Here is a 23,127-nt window from a genome sequence, read left to right as displayed (position 1 = left end):
AATTCTCTGCCGCAGAGGTAGTTGAGGCCACAGTTCATTGGCTATATTTAAGAGGGAGTTAGGTTACACAGAAAAGCTGGAGTTAAAACTCAGGGGGTGCAGCAGCATCTATGGAGCGAAGGAAATAGGCAACGTTTCGAGGCCGAAACCATTCTTCAGTCTGAAGAAGGGTTTCGGCCCGAAACGTTGCCTATTTCCTTCGCTCCATAGATGCTGCTGCACCCGCTGAGTTTCTCCAGCTTTTCTGTGTAACCTTCGATTCTCCAGCATCTGCAGTTCCCTCTTTAAGAGGGAGTTAGATGTGGTGTACTTGTGGCTAAAGGGATCAGGGGGTATGGAGAGAAGGCAGGTACAGGATACTGAGTTGGATGATCAGCCATGATCATATCGAATGGCGGTGCAGGCTCAAAGGGCCGAATGATTCAGATTCACATTCAATTTTAATTGTCATTGTCAGTGTACAGTACAGAGACAACGAAATGCAGTGTACAGTATAGAGACAACGAATGGCCTGCACCTATTTTCTATGTTTCTATTGTCTAATAGATTGCTTGCTCTGAACCCTGACCTGTGCCATCTGCATATTCAATTCACTGAGACAAAACCAATAATATATACATATTTATATATATTTCTTAAAAAATTAGTCATTGGAAATGGTGGAGAAAATATTTAACACAACTTTTTTTTTGTGGGGGGGGGGGGGGGGGGGGGGGGGGGGGGTGTGGTGAAGATTTTTGAGACACAAATATGTCAAAGCTGTTGTTCAGTTTTACAGGATGGCATTTACAAAAGTCCATCAGATCTTCAAAGCATCAGGTCCCTCGAAGATTTGGAGGGTGGGAGAGGGGAGCTGAACTTCTCTTTGTGGTTGGGAGAGGCAGAGCAGGAGTTTGGTATCGGGCAGCACTAAATGTTTTTGGACTGCAGGATGCGATATCACCAGACGGCTGGCTGTATGTGTTGGACGTCGCCAACTCTCTCTCCCTCTGTCTGTCTCTGTCTCTCTGTCTCTCTGTGTGTCTCTTTCTCTCACTGTCTCTCTGTCTCTGTCTGTGTGTCTCTCACTCTCTCTGTCCGTCTCAGTGTCTGTCTCTCTCCATCAGTGTGTCTCTCTCTCTGTCTATGTTTATCGCTCTCACTCTCTCTCTCCGTCTGTCCCTCCCCGTCTGTCTCTCCGTCTGTCTCTCTCCCTGTCTGTCTCTCCCCGTCTGTCTCTCTCCGTCTGTCTCTCTCTCTCTCCGTCTTTCTCCGTCTGTCTATCTCTCTCTCTACCTCGCTCTCACTCTCTCTCCATCTTTCTCTCTGTCCGCCTCTTTCTGTCCGTCTGTCTCTCTCTGTCAGTCTTTCTCACTCTGGGTGTCCGTCTCTCTGTCTGTCTAACTGTCTGTCTGTCTCTCCCTCCCTCTCCCTCAATGCTCAGCTTGCTCAGCCGGTCCTTAGGGTTTGCAAAACCCTTAAGGCAGCCCGGATGAAGTGGGCCGAGGTGCCGTGGTCTGCGGTTGGCGGGGGTCCTGTGCGCTGGCGACCCTGTACTTTGAGTCCCGCGCTGCCAGGCCGGGCAGCGACCTGATCACCGAGGACTTGCGGACCGCCGAGCCGGCAGCCCCGGTGTTAGTCCTGGGCTGGCCGAGCGAGGGGGGGACGGGAGGAGGGGGAGGGGGAGGGGGAAGGACACGGGCTCCTGCCTGAGGTGCCGGGGCAGCGGCGGCGGCGACCGTTCCTGCTGGCGGCAGCCGTGGGGCCGGGGCGATATCCGGCGGCAAGATGGCGGCCGGGGCCTGTTGCCTGCTGGGGGGGTGCCACCCCGCTCTTGCCCGCTCCGCCCGTGTGCGGCGAGGCCTTCCGCGGCCTCCCCCTCCTCTTCTTGGAGAGATGCTCAGCGCCGAGCGGCGGCAGCAGCAGCGGGCGGCAGGCGTGCCGTTTGCGCGGCGGCTGTCCGGGCGGGAGCTTGACGTCCTTCGGCCCCGCGGCGATGGCGGAGGGAGGCGGCACCTCGGCGGGCGGAGCCGGCAGCCTCACCGGGCTGGCCGACACGCTCGGCAGGATGACGGTGACCTTCTTCAGCAGCGGCACCATGCCCGTGCCTCCGCCGGGCCCCGGGGACAGGGGGATGGTGCCCAACGTGAGGGGCAAGGCCGAGCGGGCGATCACACCGGCGGCAGAGATGGCCACCAGCTTCTTGGCCAGCGCCTTGGGCCGGATGGGGGCGAAGCGGTTTATCACGCTGTCAACATCGACCACGGTGGGCTGCTTCACTCGCACGGCTGATGGCGACACGTCTTTCCCGCTCGGGGAGCGCGGCACCGTCCCTTTCAACGTCTCCGTCTGAAAACAAAAGGAAAACATTTTCTGTTTGTGCAAGAAGGAACTTTAAGAATGCTTCCAGAACCAGGGCTTATCCCAACGTTTCCAGAACCCACACACACAGTTTAAGAATAAGGGGTCGGCCATTTAGAACGGAGACCACGAAACACTTTTTCTCACAGAGAGTTGCGAGTCTGTGGAATTCTCTGCCTCAGAGGGCGGTGGAAGCCGGTTCTCTGGATACTTTCAAGAGAGAGCAAGATAGGGCTCTTAAAGATAGCGGAGTCAGGGGATAGGGGGAGAAGGCAGGAACGGGGTACTGATTGGGGACGATCAGCCATGATCGCAATGAATGGCGGTGCTGGCTCAAAGGGCCGAATGGCCTCCTCCTGCACCTAATTTCTGTTTCTAAAACAAGCCTAGTCTTTTCAATCTTTCCTCATATGACAGTCCCGCCATCCCAGGGATCAATCTCGTGAACCTACCCTGCACTGCCTCAATCACAAGGATGTCCAAGCTCAAATTAGGAGACCAAAACTGTACACAATATTTTAAGACTGTGTGTGGATCCTGGTTCTGGACTCACCCAACATTGGGAACATTTTTCCTGCCCCTAGCTTGTCCAGTCCTTTTATAAGTTTCTATAAGATCCCCCTCATCCTTCTAAACTCCAGTGAATACAAGCCTAGTCTTTTCAATCTTTCCTCATATGACAGTCCCGCCATCCCCAGGGATCAATCTCGTGAACCTACGCTGCACTGCCTCAATCACAAGGATGTCCTTCCTCAAATTAGGCAAGACAATTAGTCGAGGCAGGAATGGCACTGAATGCCCAGCAACGTTTCGCACTCACCTGCGAGTCTTGCGTCCTCTCCTCAACGTTCTTCCCCGCGTTCTTGGACTGCTGTCGATGCTTTGGGTCTTTCTCCCCTTTCAGCATGTTTTCTGCGGGTTAAGCAAAGGGCGGAGATGAAGTAGGACTTCTTTAAAAAACCAAATGGGGTTTGTTAACATTTCTTTCGTGTTAGGAAGTGTGAAGGCGTCTTTCCATTGTGAGTCACAGGAGTGGACATTCGGCCCATCAAGTCCACGCTTCCATTCAATCATGGCCGATCTATCTCCCCCACTCAACCCCATTCTCCTGCCTTCTCCCCGTAACTCTTACTAATCAAGTATCTGTCAATCTCCGCCTTCCTAGATGCAGGAAGATTGATTCCTGGGATGTCAGGACTGTCTTATGAAGAAAGACTGGATAGACTTGGTTTATACTCTCTAGAATTTAGGAGATTGAGAGGGGATCTTATTGAAACTCACAAAATTCTTAAGGGGTTGGACAGGCTAGATGCAGGAAGATTGTTCCCGATGTTGGGGAAGTCCAGGACAAGGGGTCACAGCTTAAGGATAAGGGGGAAATCCTTTAAAACCGAGATGAGGAGAACTTTTTTCACACAGAGAGTGGTGAATCTCTGGAATTCTCTGCCACAGAGGGTAGTTGAGGCCACAGTTCATTGGCTATATTTAAGAGGGAGTTAGATGTGGCCCTTGTGGCCAAGGGGATCAGAGGGTATGGAGAGAAGGCAGGTACGGGATACTGAGTTGGATGATCAGCCATGATCATATTGAATGGCGGTGCAGGCTCGAAGGGCCGAATGGCCTCCTCCTGCACCTAATTTCTATGTTTCTATGTTTAAACTATCTGCATGGACAGATTCAGATTCAGATTCAGATTCAATTTTAATTGTCATTGTCAGTGTACAGTACAGAGACAACGAAATGCATTCAAGGACAGCACCTGAAAGGACAGCACCTGTAGTCAGGATCGAACCTGAGACTCTGGCGCTGTAAGGCAGCAACTCTACCGCTGTGCCTGGATGGAGAGGATGCTTCCACTGATAGAAGAGTCCAGGACCAGCGGGCAAAAATACCCAATGAAGTGGCAAAGAATTCCACCCTCTGACTGAGGAGATTCCTCCTCATCTTCTGTCTGAAGGTACGTCCTTGTATTCTGAAGCTGTGCCCTCTGGTCCTAGACTCTCCCACTAGTGGAAACATCCTCTCCACATCCACTCCATCCAGGTTGCACAGTGGCGCAGCAGTGGAGTTGCTGCCTCACAGTGCCAGAGACGTGGGTTCGATCCCAACCTCGGGTGCTGCCTGCACACAGTTTGTACACTCTCCCGGGGACCGCGTGGGTTTTCTCAGATTTATTTTCTGCCACATATTTTGCTGATAATTACTTAACTGGCTCTGAAGAACGTTGGATATTCTAAGGAAGTGAAAATAAATGATTTACCATTGTGGCTCAGATGCAGAAAGGGGTAAGTTTTTGTTTAGTTTAGATACACAGCATGGGAATAGGCCCTTTGGCCCTCGCAGCCCAAACCAACCATTGATTTTTTCTCCGTATAAACCATTGAAAACCCATGGAAGGGGATTTCTGGAGTTTAGAAGGATGATAGGCGATCTTATTGAAACATGTAAGACTAATAAGGGTTTGTACACACTAGAGGCAGGAAACATGTTCCCGATGGTTACACAAAAAAGCTGGAGAAACTCAGCGGGTGCAGCAGCATCTATGGAGCGAAGGATTCCTTCGCTCCATAGATGCTGCTGCACCCGCTGAGTTTCTCCAGCTTTTTTGTGTAACCTTCGATTCTCCAGCATCTGCAGTTCCTTCTTAAAAACATGTTCCCGATGTTGGGGGAGTCCAGAACCAGGGGCCACACACACACACACAGTTTAAGAATAAGGAGTAAGCCATTTAGAACGGAGACGAGGAAACACTTTTTCCTCACGGAGAGTGGTGAGTCTGTGGAAATCAGAGGGAGGGAGGGAGGGAAGGAGGGAAGGAGGGAAGGAGGGTAAGGAGGGAAGGAGGAAAACATAGAAACATAGAAATTAGGGGCAGGAGTAGGCCATTCGGCCCTTCGAGCCTGCACCGCCATTCAATATGATCATGGCTGATCATCCAACTTAGTATCCCGTACCTGCCTTCTCTCCATACCCCCTGATCCCCTTAGCCACAAGAGCCACATCTAACTCCCTCTTAAATATAGCCAATGAAGTGGCCTCAACTACCCTCTGTGGCAGAGAGTTCCAGAGATTCACCACTCTCTGCGTGAAAAAAGTTCTTCTCATCTCGGTTTTAAAGGATTTCCCCTTTATCCTTAAGCTGTGACCCCTTGTCCTGGACTTCCCTAACATCGGGAACAATCTTCCTGCATCTAGCCTGTCCAACCCCTTAAGAATTTTGTACGTTTCTATAAGATCCCCTCTCAATCTTCTAAATTCTAGAGAGTATAAACCAAGTCTATCCAGTCTTTCTTCATAAGACAGTCCTGACATCCAGGAATCAGTCTGGGAACCTTCTCTGTACTCCCTCTATGGCAATAATGTCCTTCCTCAGATTGGAGACCAAAACTGTACGCAATACTCCAGGTGTGGTCTCACCAAGACCCTGTACAACTGCAGTAGACAGAAGGAGGGAAGGAGGGAAGGAAGGAAGGAAGGAATACTTTGTGACATTCCCAAGGTATGCAAATAGTGGCCCATAAAGGGCACTGACAAAATTACAGTGTCCGCGCCAGGCCCCCCTTTGTTCATCATAACACCCCCCCCCCCTCCCGGCGGGCGGTCCACCCAGGTCACTCACCGGTCATCAGCTCCTCCATCACCATCGTGGCGTTCTTGGTTCTGGGGCTGATGAGGTGTTCCATCACCAGGAAGCGGGCCAGGTCTATCACCGTGTCAAACTGCCTCATCAGCACCCGCTGCGCCCACTCGCAGATCAGGCTGATGGCCGCAGTCATCAGCGTCTCGTTCTGCTGCGACTTGTCGCCTTCCTTCAACTCGGACTGACGGGGAGCGGGGGGAGGGAGGGAGGGAGGAGGGAGGGAGGGAGAGAGAGAGAGAGAGAGAGGGAGGGAGAGAGAGAGAGAGAGAGAGAGAAGAGACAGAGAGAGAGAGAGAGAGAGAGAGAGAGAGAGAGAGAGAGAGAGAGAGAGAGAGAGAGAGAGAGAGAGAGAGAGAGAGAGAGAGAGAGAGAGAGAGAGAGAGAGAGAGAGAGAGACAGAGAGAGAGAGAGAGAGAGAGAGAGAGAGAGAGAGAGAGAGAGAGAGAGAGAGAGAGAGAGAGAGAGAGAGAGAGAGAGAGAGAGAGAGAGAGAGAGAGAGAGAGCGAGAGAGAGAGAGAGAGAGAGAGAGAGACAGAGAGAGACAGAGAAAGACAGAGAGAGAGAGAGAGAGAGAGAGAGAGAGAGAGAGAGAGAGAGAGAGAGAGAGAGAGAGAGACAGAGAGAGACAGCGAGAGAGAGAAGAGAGAGAGAGAGAGAGAGAAAGAGATAGAGAGAGAGAGAGAGAGAGACAAAGCCGGGTAGAAAGAGACACAGATACAGACATACAGAGATGGAGGCAGGTGGAAAGAGAGAGATACAGACATACAGAGAGAGATGGAGAAAGGCAGAAAGAGAGAGGTGGAGGGAGAGAGAAAGAATGAATCAGAAAGAGAGAGGGAGAAATATGCAGACAGAGAGAAAGACAGAGCAAGCACACAGATACACAAAACACACACAGGCACACACGGGGAGAGGGGGAGAGGGAGGGAGGGGGCAGAGGGGGAGAGGAGGGATAGGGAGGGAGAGGAGGGAGAGGGAGGGAGAGGAGGGAGAGACAGAAAGAGGGACACACACAGAAAGAGAGGCAGACCATAAGCATGAATCATGTGTGTGAGTTGGCTTGCCTGCTCCTCTACTTCACGGTCTACTTCTCACAGTGTGTCCTGGGCCTCCCTCCCTCCCTCCCTCCTCTCTCTGTCTCTCTCTCTCTCACACTTCCTCTTGTGTTGTGCCTCCATCTCCCTCTCTGTACCATCTTGCCGTTGACCAACGTCTGTCCAGCCTCAATCCAGGTACGTTCTGCCCCCCCCTCTATCTCCATCAATCTCTCCGGCCCCATTTGGACTCGCATCACACGGCATCTCTGACAGTGAAAGACTCTCAGTGATGTTGTGCGCCCTCAGTATGGCATCCAGGCAGCACAGCGCTGCCTTACAGCGCCGGGCTCCATCCCTGCTGTAGGGTGCTGTCTATGCCGAGTTTGCACGTTCTCCCCGTGAGTTTTCCCCGAGATCTTCGCTTTCCTCCCACACTCCAAAGACGCGCAGGTTTGTAAGTTAATCGGCTTGGTAAATGTAAAGATTGTCCCTAGTGGGTGCAGGGTGGTGTTAGTGTGCGGGGATCGCTGGTCGGCACGGGCCCGGTGGGCCGAAGGGCCTGTTTCTGCACAGAGGAAGTTGACTGAACTTTGGTGCCTTCCCTCACAGTGGGAAAACTTTGATTCTGCTGTGTGGGGATGTTTTATGTTGGAGTTTATCGTGAACAAGGGGCCACACACACAGTTTAAGAATAAGTGGTAAGCCATTTACAACGGAGACGAGGAAACACTTTTTCTCACACAGAGTGGTGAGTCTGTGGAATTCTCTGCCTCAGAGGGCGGTGGAGGCCGGTTCTCTGGATGCTTTCAAGAGCTGGATAGGGCTCTTCAAGATAGTGGAGTCAGGGGATATGGGGAGAAGGCAGGAACGGGGTACTGATTGGTCAACTGGACGATCAGCCATGATCACATTGAATCTCTCTTGAAAGCACCCAGAGAACCGGCCTCCACCGCCCTCTGAGGCAGAGAATTCCACAGACTCATCACAGACTTTGTGAAACAAAGTGTTTCCTCGTCTCCGTTCTAAATGGCTTGCTCCTTATTCTTAAACTGTGTGTGTGGCCCTTGGTTCCGGACACCCCCAACATCGGGAACATGTTTCCTGCCTCTTGCGTGTCCAAGCCCTTAACAATCTTATATGTTTCAATGAGATCCCCTCTCATCCTTCGAAACTCCAAAGTGTACAAGCCCACAGCCGCTCCATTCTCTCAGCATATGACAGTCCCGCCATCCCAGGAATTAACCTGGTGAACCTACGCTGGGCTCCGTCAATAGCAAGAATGTCCTTCATCAAATTAGGGGGGCAAAACTGCACACAATACTCCAGGTGTGGGCTCAATTTTGCAAAGAAACATAGAAAATAGGTGCAGGAGTAGGCCATTCGGCCCTTCGAGCCTGCACCAGCACCGCCATTCAATATGATCATGGCTGATCATCCAACTCAGTATCCTGTACCTGCTTTCTCTCCATACCCCCTGATCCCTTTAGTCACAAGAAGTGGTCACTTAGTTATGAATGTACACAATGATGCTGTCTATCTTCCCCAAACATAACCATCGGATTAATACAAACATGATATACTTTTGCAATCCGACTTACTGGATCTGGGAGTTTCAAATCCAGGCTTGGAAGAGAAGGCATACTAACCACGGTCTTTCTTCTTATGCCGCCATAGCAGTACGTTGGAGAAAGTTAAGTACATAAGCAAGACGAGTACAATTGTAGATTACATTAACCCTGTGGTTACATCGTCAGAAGGGTGTACAGATACCAGGACCACTGATCGAGAGTCATAGAGTGATACGATGTGGAAACAGGCCCTCCAGCTACACTAGCCCCACCTGCCCGTGTTTGGTCCATATCCCTCTCAATCTGTCCTATCCATGTACCTGTCTAATTGTTTCTTAAACGTTGGGACAGTCCCAGCCTCAACTACCTCCTCCGGCAGCTCGTTCCATACACCCACCACCCCTTTGTGTGAAAAAGTTACCCCCTCGGTAGTCCCATGTTATCCCATTTTTTCCATCCTACTTGGGGCACTTTAGGGAGGACAACCAACCTACAAATCCCGAATATCTTTGGGATGCGGGAGGAAACACGCGCGGTAACAGGCAGCACGTGCAAACTCCGCAGAGACAGCACATCCGGGTCTCGGGCGTTGTGAGGCAAGGTGGCGCAGTGGTAGAGTTGTTGCCTTACAGCGCTACAACTCCGGGGACGGAGTTTGTGCATTCTCCCCGTGGCCGCGTGGTACATGGTACATCTACATCGCCCGTCTCCAGATGGTACAGAATGCAGCTGTTCGTCTCTTGACTGACACACAAAAGCATGATCATGTTTCACACCTTTTGGCCTCTCTCCACTGGCTGCCTATTCAGTATAGGATTCGTTTTAAAATTCTTTTATTTATTTTTAAATCCTTAAGTGGTCTTGCCCAGTCCTACCTATCTGAGCTTCTTCACCCTTATTCGCCCTCCCGCTCTCTCAGGTCAGATGATCAGCTGCTCCTGATTGAGCCAAAGACTAAGCGGAAGCTCAGAGGGGACCGTGCCTTTGCTGTGTCGGCTCCGAGATTGTGGAATGAATTGCCTCTGCACGTTAAACAGGCCCCTTCTCTAGCTGTTTTTAAGTCACTCCTGAAGACATATCTATTCCGAGGATCCTCCAGTGCTTCTACGCAGCGGCGGTGGAAAGCATCTTGTCCGGGAACATTACCATCTGGTTCGGGAATTGCTCTGCCAAGGACAAGAAGGCTCTGCAGAGAGTAGTGCGTTCGGCCGAACGCACTATTGGAACTTCACTCATCCCCCTGCAGGAACTATACAACAGGAGGTGCAACTCCAGAGCAAACAAAATCATGAGAGACCTCTTCCACCCCTGCAACGGACTGTTCCAGCCGCTACGGTCAGGCAAACGCCTCCGTTGCCATGCAGTGAGAACGGAGAGGTTGAGAAGGAGTTTCTTCCCAGAGGTAATTCGGACTGTAAACGCCTTTCTCACCAGGGACTAACTGTACAGAACGTTTTTCCTTCTATTATTTATTATGTAAAATAATATGTGTGTTATGATTGTGTTTATAATTTGTTTGGTTGTTTTGTTGTTCCGCGAGCATTGCCACTTTCATTTCACTGCACATCTCGTGTGTGTATGTGACAAATAAACTTGACTTGACTATTCTCCATGGCCTTTGTAGACCAGTGAGGTGTTGAATTGTGTATTAACTGTATTTGCTTGGTTTTGCTGCGTTGTTCGTACTCGTGTTTTATGTTTTTTTAATTTATTGTTTGGATTTTTGTATGTAATTTATGCGCCTCGTGTTAGTTGTATGTTCTGTTGTTCTGCCTGTTTTATGATGTCTTGCTTGTTTTCTTTTTTCTGTACAGCACTTTGGTCAGCTTTGGTTGTTTTTAAGGTGCTTAACAAATAAAGTTATTATTATTATTATTATTATTATTGTCCCGTGTGCGTGTAGGGGGTCGCTGGTCGGCACGGACTCGGTGGGCCGAAGGGCCTGTTTCTGCGCTGTACCCCTGAACTAAACTAAGCTCTACCGCTGCGCCACCATTTCACTGGAAGCAACAGCCTGGAGTTCGATGGGGTCGGGCGGGGGTCACCAGCTCGGTGGGCCGACACATGAAGAGCACATCCACGGTGGAAACGACAAAAACACATGATGCGTTTGATGACAAAGGAGAAGGAAAAGGATATTTAGACTGGCCTCGCCCTCCCAGTCGTCGAGCCTTGAAGTTAGGAAAGACATCGCGCATGATTTTGCCAAAGTTGGCTGCACTCAGGAGCCGGTAGGACAGGTTATCACAGTAACGCCTGCGTTCAAAGACAAAATAACAGATTTGCTTTTACAATCCAAAGTTCTGCACCGTAGTTTTTGCGTTTATATCATGCGATAGAAGCAGAATTAGGCCATTCGGCCCATCAAGTCTACTCCACCATTCAATCATGGCTGATCTCTCTCTCTCCCTCAACCCCATTCTCCTGCCTTCTCTCCATAACCCCTGACACCCGTACCAATCAAGAATCTATCTATCTCGGTCTTCAAAATATCCACAGACGTGGCCTCCACAGCCTTCTGTAATAAAGAATCCCACAGATTCACCACCCTTGAACTAAAGAAATTCCTCCTCATCTCCTCCCTAAAGGAACGTCCTTTAATTCTGAGGCTGTGCTCTCTGGTCTTAGACTCTCCCACTAGTGGAAGCATCCTCTCCACATCCACTCTATCCAGGCCTTTCACTATTCGGTAACGTTTCAATGAGGTGCTCCCCTCATTCTTCTAAACTCCAGCCAGCACAGGCCCAGTGCCGTCAAACGCTCAACGTCTGCTAACCCACTCTTTCCTGGGATCACTCTTCAGTACAGGCCCAGTGCCATCAAATGCTCATTGTATGCTAATCCACTCAATCCTGGAATCATTCTTGCGAACCTCCTCTGGACCCTCTCCAGAGCCAGCACATCCCTCCTCAGATACGGGGCCCAAATCTATTTGCAGTGCTCCAAATGCGCCTTAATGGAGCCTCAGTATTGCATCTCTGTCTCTGTGTCCATCTGGGAGGGGTGGTTAAAGTGGCTGTTGCCTACCTGTATGCATCATTCACTTACTTGTAAGATTCGTAGACATGTTGCTTTGGCAGACAGGTGTCTGGATGCTCCTCAAGATGGTTCCTTATCCAGTTGCAAGCGTGCATTTGGTCGGCAGTGCTTGTGGGGTACTGGTCACTGGCACTGACATTGGTGCTGCTATCATATGGCAATCATGAAAGAAAAGGATAAAGACACAGTTATTTTCATACTTTAAAATCTCGGCACTGGGTCACAAACCTCCTTGAGTTTGGTTTTAGGGATACAGCGTGGAAACAGGCCCACCAAGTCGGCACCAACCAGCGTCCCCCCCCCGTACTATCCTACACTAAACCGAAGTACTCAGAGAAAGATATAGATATAGATATGCCATTTATTGTCACTATACATGTACAGTGAAATTGAAAGCTGCTCGTACTCAGTGCATACATACAATTTAGTACAAAAAACAAGAAACAGAAAAACAAAAACAGAAGGGAGAAGGGGGGGGGGGGGGGGAGATAGGTGCACAATTCTGCGGCGCTATATACATATATACAGATGGAAGTCCGGGTGTTGGGCTGTGAAGTCAGTGCATGTGTGAATTTGAATTAGGAGTAGTTATAATTTTCGGAAAGCAACTATTTCTGAGTCTATTTGTCCTGGATTTGATGCACCTATAGCGCCTTCCAGAGGGCAGCAGGTCGAACAGTCCAAACGCAGGATGGGAGCTGTCTTTGATGATCTTCTTTGCCCTGCTAAGGCAGCGGGAGGTGTAGATATCCATCAGGGAGGGGAGAGGGCAACCAATGATCCTCTGCGCTGTCCTAGTTACCCTCTGAAGCCTCTCCCTGTCTGCCATGTTGCAGCTGCCATACCATGCTGTAATGCAGTATGTCAGCAGGCTCTCGATGGACGAGCGGTAGAAGGTCAGCAGCAGGTTAGAGTCCAGGTTGTGCTTCCTGAGGACCCTCAGGAAGTGCAGCCGCTGCTGAGCCTTCTTGATGACCGTTGTCGTGTTGTCTGTCCAGGAGATATCAGCAGCGATATGGACGCCGAGAAACCAGAAGGTGTTGACCCTCTCCACACACTCGCCGTTGATGTGTAGGGGGACTAAGTCGGAAAACCCACGCAGGTCATGGGGAGAGCGTACAAACCCGTAGCCAGGATCGTACGCCCAGGTGTCTGGCGCTGTGAGGCAGCAACTCTACCGCTGCGCCACCATGCCGACCTATATGCCTCATGTAGAAATTGCATGGCAGAGGATAAAAAGAATTAAAACACCGGGCTGGCACAGAGGGGGAGTTGCTGCTTCTGCGCACCACAGACCCGGGTTCGATCCCGACTACGGTTGCTGTCTGTGTGGAGTTTGTATGTTCTTCCTGAGGCCGAGTGGGTTTTCTCCAGTTTCCTCCCACACCCCAAAGATGTACGGATTTACAGGTTATTGTATTGTATTGCATTGTATTCAATGTATTGTCATTATCTCATATTAGAGACAACAAAATGAATTTTCCTTACAGTCAAGTATCATAAAAATAAATAAATAAAAAATAAATAAGACATATTAAAATAAAAAAAAGCACAAACACAGAAGTCGACAACACAACACAGTGGCACCAAAGTTGAGGAAGGTACCATAGTCCAGCCAGCCTCCCCGCCGATCTTCCCACATGTTCACCCGTGGTCGGGGCCTCCCGAGCACCTGCAGTCGCCGCCACGGGTGGTCCGATGTTCAGGATCTCACGCCGGGATGATGGAACCCCGACGGAAAACATCCTCTGCGGCCCGGACCTCCAGATCAGCTATCTCCCACCGGAGTCAGCGGCTCCCGAAGTCCACAGGCCGAGCCGGGCGGAGTCACAGGACTCCGCGATGTTGATCGGCGCTGCCCGCGATGGGTTGCTCTGCGGTCCACAGCTCCGCGATGTCGGTGCAGCAGGCCCAGCACTCCGGGGCTCCAAACGGCGACCCCCAGTAAGGCATCGCCCGCCCCGTGATGTTTCCAACGCTGCGCCGCTGCAGCTGCTGGAGGTCTGGTCGGTCCCGGCAGGAATTTGAGTATAGGAGCAGAAAGGTTCTACTGCAGTTGTACAGGGTCTTGGTGAGACCACACCTGGAGTATTGCGTACAGTTTTGGTCTCCAAATCTGAGGAAGGACATTATTGCCATAGAGGAAGTGCAGAGACGGTTCACCAGACTGATTCCTGGGATGTCAGGACTGTCTTAGGAAGAAAGACTGGATAGACTTGGTTTATACTCTCTAGAATTTAGAAGATTGAGAGGGGATCTTATAGAAACTTACAAAATTCTTAAGGGGTTGGACAGGCTAGATGCAGGAAGATTGTTCCTGATGTTGGGGAAGTCCAGGACAAGGGGTCACAGCTTGAGGATAAGGGGGAAATCCTTTAAAACCGAGATGAGAGGAACTTTTTTCACACAGAGAGTGGTGAATCTCTGGAACTCTCTGCCACAGAGGGTAGTTGAGGCCAGTTCATTGGCTATATTTAAGAGGGAGTTAGATGTGGCCCTTGTGGCTAAGGGGATCAGGGGGTATGGAGAGAAGGCTGGTACGGGATACTGAGTTGGATGATCAGCCATGATCATATTGAATGGCGGTGCAGGCTCGAAGGGCCGAATGGCCTACTCCTGCACCTAATTTCTATGTTTCTATGTTTCTATGAAAGGCCGCGCCAATCCAGTAGGTAGGCCGCTGGGGGGGGGGGGGGGGGCGAGGATAATAGACTGAAGGACGGTATCCCCCTTACCGTACCCTCTTCCCCCACATAAAGACATTAACAAACCCCACAGAAAACACAGTTCAACATAAGAAAAAAACAAAAAGATACCGGACTGAATGAAGGTGGTGGCAGCTAGCACCTGCTATATCCGAAATACAAAATTGGCTTTGGTAAAATAAAAGTAAGAAATAGTGGTAGTGTGAGATTGAGCTAGTGTGTGGGGGGATCGCTGGTCGGGGGGGGGGGGGGGGGACTCGGTGGGCTGCAGAGACTGTTTCCGCGCGAATGTTTCCTACACGGCGACTATGTACCTTTTCTCTCCATGGCTCGGTCCTGAAGGAAGTTGAAGGTAGAAATAAAGCTTCTCAGAATCGGAAAATCCTCTGACTTCTTGCTGCAGGCAGAGTGTGAAAATGAATCAAACACCACACGACTGGCAGGGGGGAAATGCAAACTCCGCACAGGCAGTACCCGAGGTCAGGATCGAATCTGGGTCTCAGGTGCTGTGAGGCAGCGGGCGGCTCGACCAACTGCGCCACTGTGATGTCAACTCCTTACTTCCATATTCTTTAACGCCTTAACCCAGCCGCTCGCCTGAGCACCTGAAACTGAGAGGTTTCTTCGCAGCTGTTCCCAGGCAACTGAATCATCCTCCAACAACTAGACAGCGACCCTGAGCTGCTATCTATCTCACTGGAGGCCCTCGGACTATCTTTAATCGGACTTTACCTTGCACTAAACGTGGTCCCGAGATGGCGGGACTGTCATATGTTGATAGAATGGAGCGGCTTAACTTGTACATTCTGGAATTTAAAATGAGAGGGGATCTTATTGAAACATAAGATTATTAAGGTTTTGGACATGCTAGAGGCAGGAAATATGTTCCCGATGTTGGGGGAGTCCAGAACCAGGGGCCACACAGTTTAAGAATAAGGGGTAAGCCACTTAGAACGTAGATGAGGAAAAACATTTTCCACACAGAGAGTTGTGAATCTGTGGAATTCTCTACCAATGGAGGCCAATTCTCTGGATGCTTTCAAGAGAGTAATGCCCCTGTCCCACTTAGGAAACCTGAACGGAAACCTCTGGAGACTTTGCGCCCCACCCAAGGTTTCCGTGCGGTTCCCGGAGGTTTTTGTCAGTCTCCCTACCTGCAACCTCCGGCAACTACCTGCAACCTCCGGGAACCGCACGGAAACTTTGGGTGGGGCCCAAAGTCTCCAGAGTTTTCCGTTCAGGTTTCCTAAGTGGGACAGGGGCTTTAGATGGAGCTCTTAAAGATAGCAGAGTCTGGGGAAATTGGGGAGGAGGCAGGAATGGGGTACTGATTGTGGGTGATCAGTCAAGATCACAGTGAGTGGCGGTGCTGGCTCGAAGGGCCGAATTGGCCTACTCCTGCACCTATTGGTCCCGTTATCATGTATCTGCGCGCTGTGGACGGCTCGATTGTAATCATGTATAGTCTATCCGCTGACTGATTCGCACACCACAATAAGCTTTTCACTGTACCTCGTTACACGTGACTCTAAACTAAACTGAACTGAACTGAACTAAACTAAACTGGCCTAGGGTAGGATATTGAACAAGTACTTACCAGAACATTTTCCACTTTTATCTGGACATTTTTGCTGAAAGAAATAGATGACAAGAATGGTATTAAATAGGATCTTGGATCATGCAATGCAGGTTAGGCACTGGATTAGATTAGATTCCTTTATTTGTCATTCAGACCTTTTGGTCTGAACTAAATTTTGTTGCCTGCAGTCATACATATGATAATAATAGCCTTTTAACAGGGACTCGAAAGAGGGAGCACATATCGCCAATTCTGGCCTCCCTACACTGGCTCCCGGTGCACTTTCGGGTTCATTTTAAGATACTGTTATTTGTTTTTAAATCTCTGAATGGGCTCGCCCCGCCTTACCTCTCTGAGCTGCTCCACCCATACGCTCCTGCCCGGTCCCTCAGGTCAGCTGGTCAGCTGCTCCTGGAGGTACCGAGGTCTAGTCGGAGGCTCAGAGGGGATAGAGCCTTCTCTGTTGCTGCTCCGGCACTCTGGAACACCCTGCCGTTGCACATCAGACAGGCCCCCTCACTGTCCATCTTCAAATCCAGTGTTAAAACGCATTTGTACTCCCTGACTTTTGACCATGCCTGAGGCTTTGCTTCTGTTTGTGGTGTTTTTGATGTTTCTTTATTTTACATGTCTTTTCCTACTATTTCTTTTGATTGTTATTTTTGGTGTGTATTAACTTTTTTGTCAATGATTAGTGATGTACAGCACTTTGTTGCAGCTATGTTTGTTTTTAAAGTGCTCTATAAATAAAATTATTATTATTATTATTATTATTATAAATAACAAAACACACAATAAACACAAATTAACATCCACCACAGTGAGTTCACCAGGCACCTCCTCACTGTGATGGAGGCAAAAGTCTTAAACTTACCGTCTCTTCCCTCTTTATTCTCCCTCCCTATAGCAGGTTATAATAAATATACTAATTTCCAGTTTTTAGCTCCAATGACTCTCCTGGTCTTTCAAGCATTATATGAGGATTGTCGGTGTCACTGAGTGGGTGAGAGTTCATATGAACCAGCAACTCCTGAAGAGCTACTCGCAGCATGAGGTTTGGTCTAGTTTAGTTTAGAGACAGCACGGCCCAACCGTGTCCGCGCTGACCAGCGACCCCAGCACACTAACAACACTATCCTCCACGCACTACGGACAATTTACATTTATACAAAGCCAATTAACCTACAAACCGGTACATCTTTGGAATGTGGGAGGAAACCAGAGGACCCGGAGATAACCCACTCGGCCTCAGGAAGAACATACATAGAAACATACAAAATAGGTGCAGGAGTAGGCCATTCGGCCTTTCGAGCCTGCACCGCCATTCAATATGATCATGGCTGATCATCCAACTCAGTATCCTGTACCTGCCTTCTCTCCATACCCCCTGATCCCTTTAGCCACAAGGGCCACATCTATCTCCCTCTTAAATATAGCCAATGAACTGTGGCCTCAACTACCTTCTGTGGCAGAGAATTCCACAGATTCACCACTCTCTGTGTGAAAAATGTTTTTCTCATCTCGGTCCTAAAAGATTTCCCCCTTATCCTTAAACTGTGTGGCCCCTTGTTCTGGACTTCCCCAACATCGGGAACAATCTTCCTGCATCTAGCCTGTCCAACCCCTTACGAATTTTGTAAGTTTCTATAAGATCCCCCCTCAATCTTCTAAATTCTATCGCGTACAAGCCGAGTCTATCCAGTCTTTCTTCATATGAAAGTCCTGCCATCCCAGGAATCAGTCTGGTGAACCTTCTCTGTACTCCCTCTATGGCAAGAATGTCTTTCCTCAGATTAGGAGACCATACAAACTCCATACAGACAGCAACCGTAATCGAGATCAAACCCGAGACTGTGGTGTGCAAAAGCAGGCCATGGCAATGGATATTTCTAAGGCAGTGATAGATTCTTGCTTAGTACGGGTGTGAGGGGTGATGGGGAGAAGGCAGGAGAACAGGGTTAAGTGGGAAAGATAGATCTACCATAATTGAACAGCAGAGTAGACTTGATTGGGCCGAATGGCCTAATTCTGCTCCTATCACTTATGGACATGAACAGTGCATCAAAGATCCAATCCTTACAGAGAGCTCACTATCCTATCAGCTTCTCCCTCTCCCCTTCAGGGAGAGGAGAAAGAAAGCATTCTGTATTCGGAGAGTAGGAGTTAGTTGATCATCAGCCCATCATCCCTGCCCCGCCTGCAACTGGTCCAAAACGCCGCAGCGAGACTTCTGACGGGCACCCGAAAAAGGGACCACATCACCCTGATTCTGGCCTCTCTCCACTGGCTCCCAGTACGGTTCAGAATCAACTTCAAGCTCCTCTTATTTGTATACAAATGCCATTAACGGGCTTGCCCCCACCAACATCAAAAATCTGCTAACCCACCATTCCACCTCCAGGTCCCTCAGATCGGCCGACTTGGGGCTACTGACCATCCCGCGGTCCAGGTATAAGCTCAGGGGCGACCGCGCTTTTGCGGTTGTAGCACCTAGACTGTGGAACAGCATCCCTCTCCTCATCAGAACTGCCCCCTCCATCGACTCCTTTAAGTCTAGACTTAAAACTTATTTCTACTCACAAGCGTTTCTTGAGGGTTTCCTCTGAATAGAATAGAATAGAATAGAATAGTTTCTTTATTGTCATTGTAACATGAACCATGTACAACGAAATTTAAAAATGTCAGCCAGTCAGTGCACCATTCAAACATTTCTAAAAGCTAACGATACATACAAGATAAAATATTAAAAGATAAACAACTAAAATAAATATCACGAAAATAGCACGCATAAACACCCAACCCTCCATCCTTCTGTCGATTTCACAGTGTACCACAGTCCCTTAGTCTGTATCGCCCCTGCGTTCCTTGGCGGCTACATTTAGTGCTTTTATAGCAGTGGGGTAAAAACTGTTTTTTAGTCTGTTCGTCCTTGTCCTTGTAGATCTGTACCGTCTGCCTGACGGCAACAGTTCAAACAGGGAGTGTCCGGGGTGGGAAATGTCCTTTATGATACTCTGGGATTTTTTGATGCAGCGGGAACTGTGTAAGTCCTCCAAGGTAAGGAGAGGGCAGCCGACAACCCTCTGGGCGTTGTCAATGGCCCTCTGGAGCGCTTTCCTCTGAGCCGCTGTGCAGCTGGTGTACCACACGCATACACAGTATGTTAGTATGCTCTCAATGGAGCACCGATAAAAGGACAGCAGCAGTCTCTGAGTGATGTTATTCTTCCTGAGCACCCTCAGGAAGTGCAGTCTCTGCTGGACCTTTTTCAGCAGCGCAGTGAGGGAGCGCTGTGTGTATTTATGTATGTATTGTTAGATCTATGTACCACTGTAAGTAGCACGTTAGTTCCTGCACTGATGTAAAGCACGTTGGTCAACGAGAGTTGTTTTTAAATGTGCTATAGAAATAAAATTGACTTGACTTGACTACTCTGCTGAGGATGAGGGAATAGATACGTATGCGAGTTTGTGCTAAAAAGGATGCAGGCTGCTTCTTACTTGATGCCACTCTTTAACTTGTGCAGCAGAGTGCTTGGCTCAGTATCCACGGTCTCCGAGTCCGATGGGCTTAGCCTTCCTCGGTCTGCTTCTTGCAGGTGGACCTCTTCCTCCTCCATGGCGGTCTCTGGAAGAAAAAAAGTTTCTAAAATCAGGAGAGGAATAGATTTGGTTTCCAGAGTCCTCCATAAGGGAATCGAGGTCTCAGAGGTTTAAGATAAAAAAAAAATTTCAGGAAGGCCAAGCCTGCACCGCCATTCAATATGATCATGGCTGAATCAGATTACCCTGGTGGCCACGCCACATCTAACTCCCTCTTAAATATAGCCATGAGTCTCTGTGCCCAGAGATTCACCACTCTCTGTGTAATCTCGGTTTTAAAGGAATCTTAAGCTGTGAGGACTTCCCCAACAGGACAGCATCTAGCCTGTTTAAGATAAGAAGATGGGGAAAAGATTGAAAGGGAATCTGAGGGGTAACTTTTTCTGAGGGTCAATTGAGAAGGCAGGAGAATGGGATTAGGAGGAAGAGATGGATCAGCCATGATTGTACACAAAAATGCTGGAGAAACTCAGCGGGTGCAGCAGCATCTATGGAGCGAAGGAAATAGGCAACGTTTTGGGCCGATTTCCTTCGCTCCATAGATGCTGCTGAACCCGGACCGAAACCTTTCTTCAACAACCTCTGGCAGCTCGTTCCATACATCTACCACTCTTTGCGTGAATAAAGCCACACTAATTGTCTTCCGACCTTGGCTATGGGGGACGGGCCGCGCTTGCGACAAATTCAGCAGCATTAACAGCATCGCACAACCACGTTTTTCCCTGGTACAGAGAGGGACTGCAGCTTCCACGGACTCAATATTCCTCCCACCTTGGCTATCCGCTCAAAGCATAGGAGCGGAGGGTCAGGGCACACTTGCGCTAAGGCCAGCAGCTCTGAAAACACTACACAACCAAACGTCCCCCCACCCCCCATTTATAGAGAGAACACTATGTCCACAGATCCCAATTTTCTTCCGACCTCAGCTATGGGGAACGGGCTGCACTTAGGAACAGCATCTCATATTTCGCTTGGGTGGTTTTCACCCCAGCGGTATGAACATTGACTTCTCGAACTTCAGATAGCCCTTGCTTTCTTTCTCCATCCCCTCCGCCTTCCCAGTTCTCCCACCAAGTCAAGTCAAGTCAAGTCAAGTTTATTTGTCACATACACATACGAGATGTGCAGTGAAATGAAAGTGGCAATGCTCGCGGAACAACAAAACAACCAAACAAATTATAAACACAATCATAACACACATATTATTTTACATAATAAATAATAGAAGGAAAAACGTTCTGTACAGTTAGTCCCTGGTGAGAAAGGCCTACAGTCTTACTGTCTACGACTACATTCTATCGTTGTCCCGCCCCCACCCCTGACATCAGTCTGAAGAAGGGTCTCAACCCAAAATGTCACCCATTCCTTCTCTCCAGAGATGCTGCCTGACCCGCTGAATTACTCCAGCATTTTGTGTCGACCTTCGGGCTACGCTGTAGTTTAGTTTAGGGATGCAGCGCGGAAACGGGCCCTTCGGCCCATCAGGTCCACACCGACCAGCGACCCCCGCACGTTAACACCATCCTACACACAATAGGGACAATTTAACATTTACACCGAGCCAATTAAACCTACAAACCTCTACGCCTTTGGAGCGTGGGAGGAAACCGAGGATCTCAGAGAAAACCCACACAGGGCACGGGGAGACGTACAAACTCCAAACAGACAGCACCGGCAGTCAGGATCAAACCCGGGTCTCTGGCACTGTGAGGCAGTACCGCTGCTCCACCATGCTGCCCCACTTGCGCCAAGCTGATTGGGGATGATCAGCCATGATCGCAGTGAATGGCGGGCGCTGGCTCGAAGGGACGAATGTCCGACTCCTGCACCTATTGTCTAAAGCAGCGGTTCCCAACCTTTCTTAGTTCATGGCCCCCTTGGGCTCTTTAATTTTTCTGTGCCCCCCCCCACCCCCCGACATTATTAGCGGAAAAAAAGTGGCCCCCTTCATTGCCCCGTAAATCCCCAAATTTTTCTGTGGTCCCCCTGTAATTTTGCCATGGCCCCAGTTTGGGAATCACTGGTCTAAAGCAGCCCCCAAGAGCACCGCATGACCAATTGTTTTTCCTCGTTACGGACAGGCAGGGGCGGAAAACCCGTGGGGGGGGGCCAGAGTGTTTTGAGAGGTGGGCGACATCCCCGCCAGGTTAACCTGCCTGGGCTTGCGGGAAATATGGGCAGCGCGGAGAAGCAGCGCTGGTGTTGCCGTCAGTCAAGACAGGGCTGTTAGTTAACCCAGTGAGGCAGGCAGTTGAGCTGCAGTCTGAAGAAGGGTTTCAGCCCGAAACGTTAACTATTTCCTTCGCTCCATAGATGCTGCTGCACCCGCTGAGTTTCTCCAGCATTTTTGTGTACCTTTGAGCTGCATTTAGATTGCAGGAAGATTGTTCCCGATGTTAGGGAAGTCCAGGACAAGGGGTCACAGCTTAAGGATAAGGGGGAAATCCTTTAAAACTGAGATGAGAAGAACTTTTTCACACAGAGAGTGGTGTTTGTGTGTGTGTGTTGTGTGTGTGTCTGGAACTCTCTGCCACAGAGGGTGTGTTGAGGCAGTTCATTGGCTGTGTGCGTGCATGTGTGGGAGTTAGATGTGGCCCTTGTGGCTAAGTGTGATCAGGTGGGTATGTGTGAGAAGGCAGGTGCGGGATACTGAGTTGGATGATCAGCCATGATCATATTGAATGGCGGTACAGGCTCGAAGGGCCGAATGGCCTCTACTCCTGCACCTAATTTCTATGTTTCTATTTAACGCTGGATTGAGCCTCCGAGGCCTCACGCGCGTGCGTGCATGTGCGTGCGTGTCCGTGTGTGTGTGTGTGTGTGCGTGCGTGCATGTGTGTGTGTGTGTGTGTGGGTGTGTGTGCGTGCGTGCATGTGTGTGCGTGTGTGTGTGTGTGTGCGTGTGCATGTGTGTGTGTGTGCGTGTGTGTGTGCGTGCATGTGTATGTGTGTGTGTGTGTGTGCGTGTGTGGCCGCCAAAAAACTGTGTCCCCCGCCCCCTCCATGTTTTGATAGTGAATTCCGTTCTCGCGGACAGGGAACGCTCAATTTTCGTTCGGCCTCAGCCGGCCACTCCACTCCTTCCTGCCACCCTCCGGCCAACCACCCCTCCCACTTTTCCCCCACCCCCACCCCCTCGCACTTGCACTTGCACTTCCCCCCTTGACAACCCATTCCTTTCTCTACCTCCCCCCCATCCCTCAGGCACGTCCCACGCCAGCCCACGACCCCCACCTCGACCACGACGGGCACGGGAACGAGGACATTTCAGCCGAACTGCGACACTTTTCCCCCCCAAACCCCATCGCTCCGGCGGAAAATTAAAAAACCAACATTTATACCTCAAACCACTCCGCCGCCGCTCCGATGTCCCGCCCCCAGGGCCCGCGCCCATTGGCCGCTCCCCCGCCGGAAGCGCCGACGCCGCTCTCCCATTCGCCCGCCCGCCCGTCCGTCAACCCCCCGGGCCGGTGACGTCACGGCGGCCAACGGGCTTTCGTTTCGGATTTGAGGAGAAAATACCCGCCGCCGACCAACCGAACTTTATTGACCGGGTAGGTCCCGCCTTTCGGCCGTTCGGAGCCTCCCATTGGATGGGCCGCCGAGCCCGCCCACAG

At 50.1% G+C, this 23,127-nt stretch overlaps 1 protein-coding gene across 1 annotated transcript; it reads right to left on the bottom strand.

Annotated features, from left to right (window-relative positions):
* Nucleotides 1–709: 709 nt before the first annotated feature.
* Nucleotides 710–22,896, bottom strand: rfx5 (regulatory factor X, 5). The gene is given in 11 exon segments (XM_055665477.1): nt 710–1,799; nt 1,801–2,328; nt 3,161–3,252; nt 5,960–6,161; nt 8,616–8,697; nt 10,725–10,841; nt 11,634–11,771; nt 14,644–14,726; nt 15,927–15,960; nt 19,409–19,535; nt 22,852–22,896. Coding segments are annotated over 10 exon segments (1,737 nt in total). The 5' UTR covers nt 19,528–19,535; nt 22,852–22,896; the 3' UTR covers nt 710–1,457.
* Nucleotides 22,897–23,127: the final 231 nt, after the last annotated feature.

Source organism: Leucoraja erinacea, unplaced genomic scaffold (assembly GCF_028641065.1).
Source record: "Leucoraja erinacea ecotype New England unplaced genomic scaffold, Leri_hhj_1 Leri_126S, whole genome shotgun sequence".
In the NCBI taxonomy this organism is placed as follows: Eukaryota; Metazoa; Chordata; class Chondrichthyes; order Rajiformes; family Rajidae; genus Leucoraja; species Leucoraja erinaceus.
Note: the sequence above shows the minus strand (reverse complement) of the source record. Positions and strands in the feature narration are given on the sequence as shown.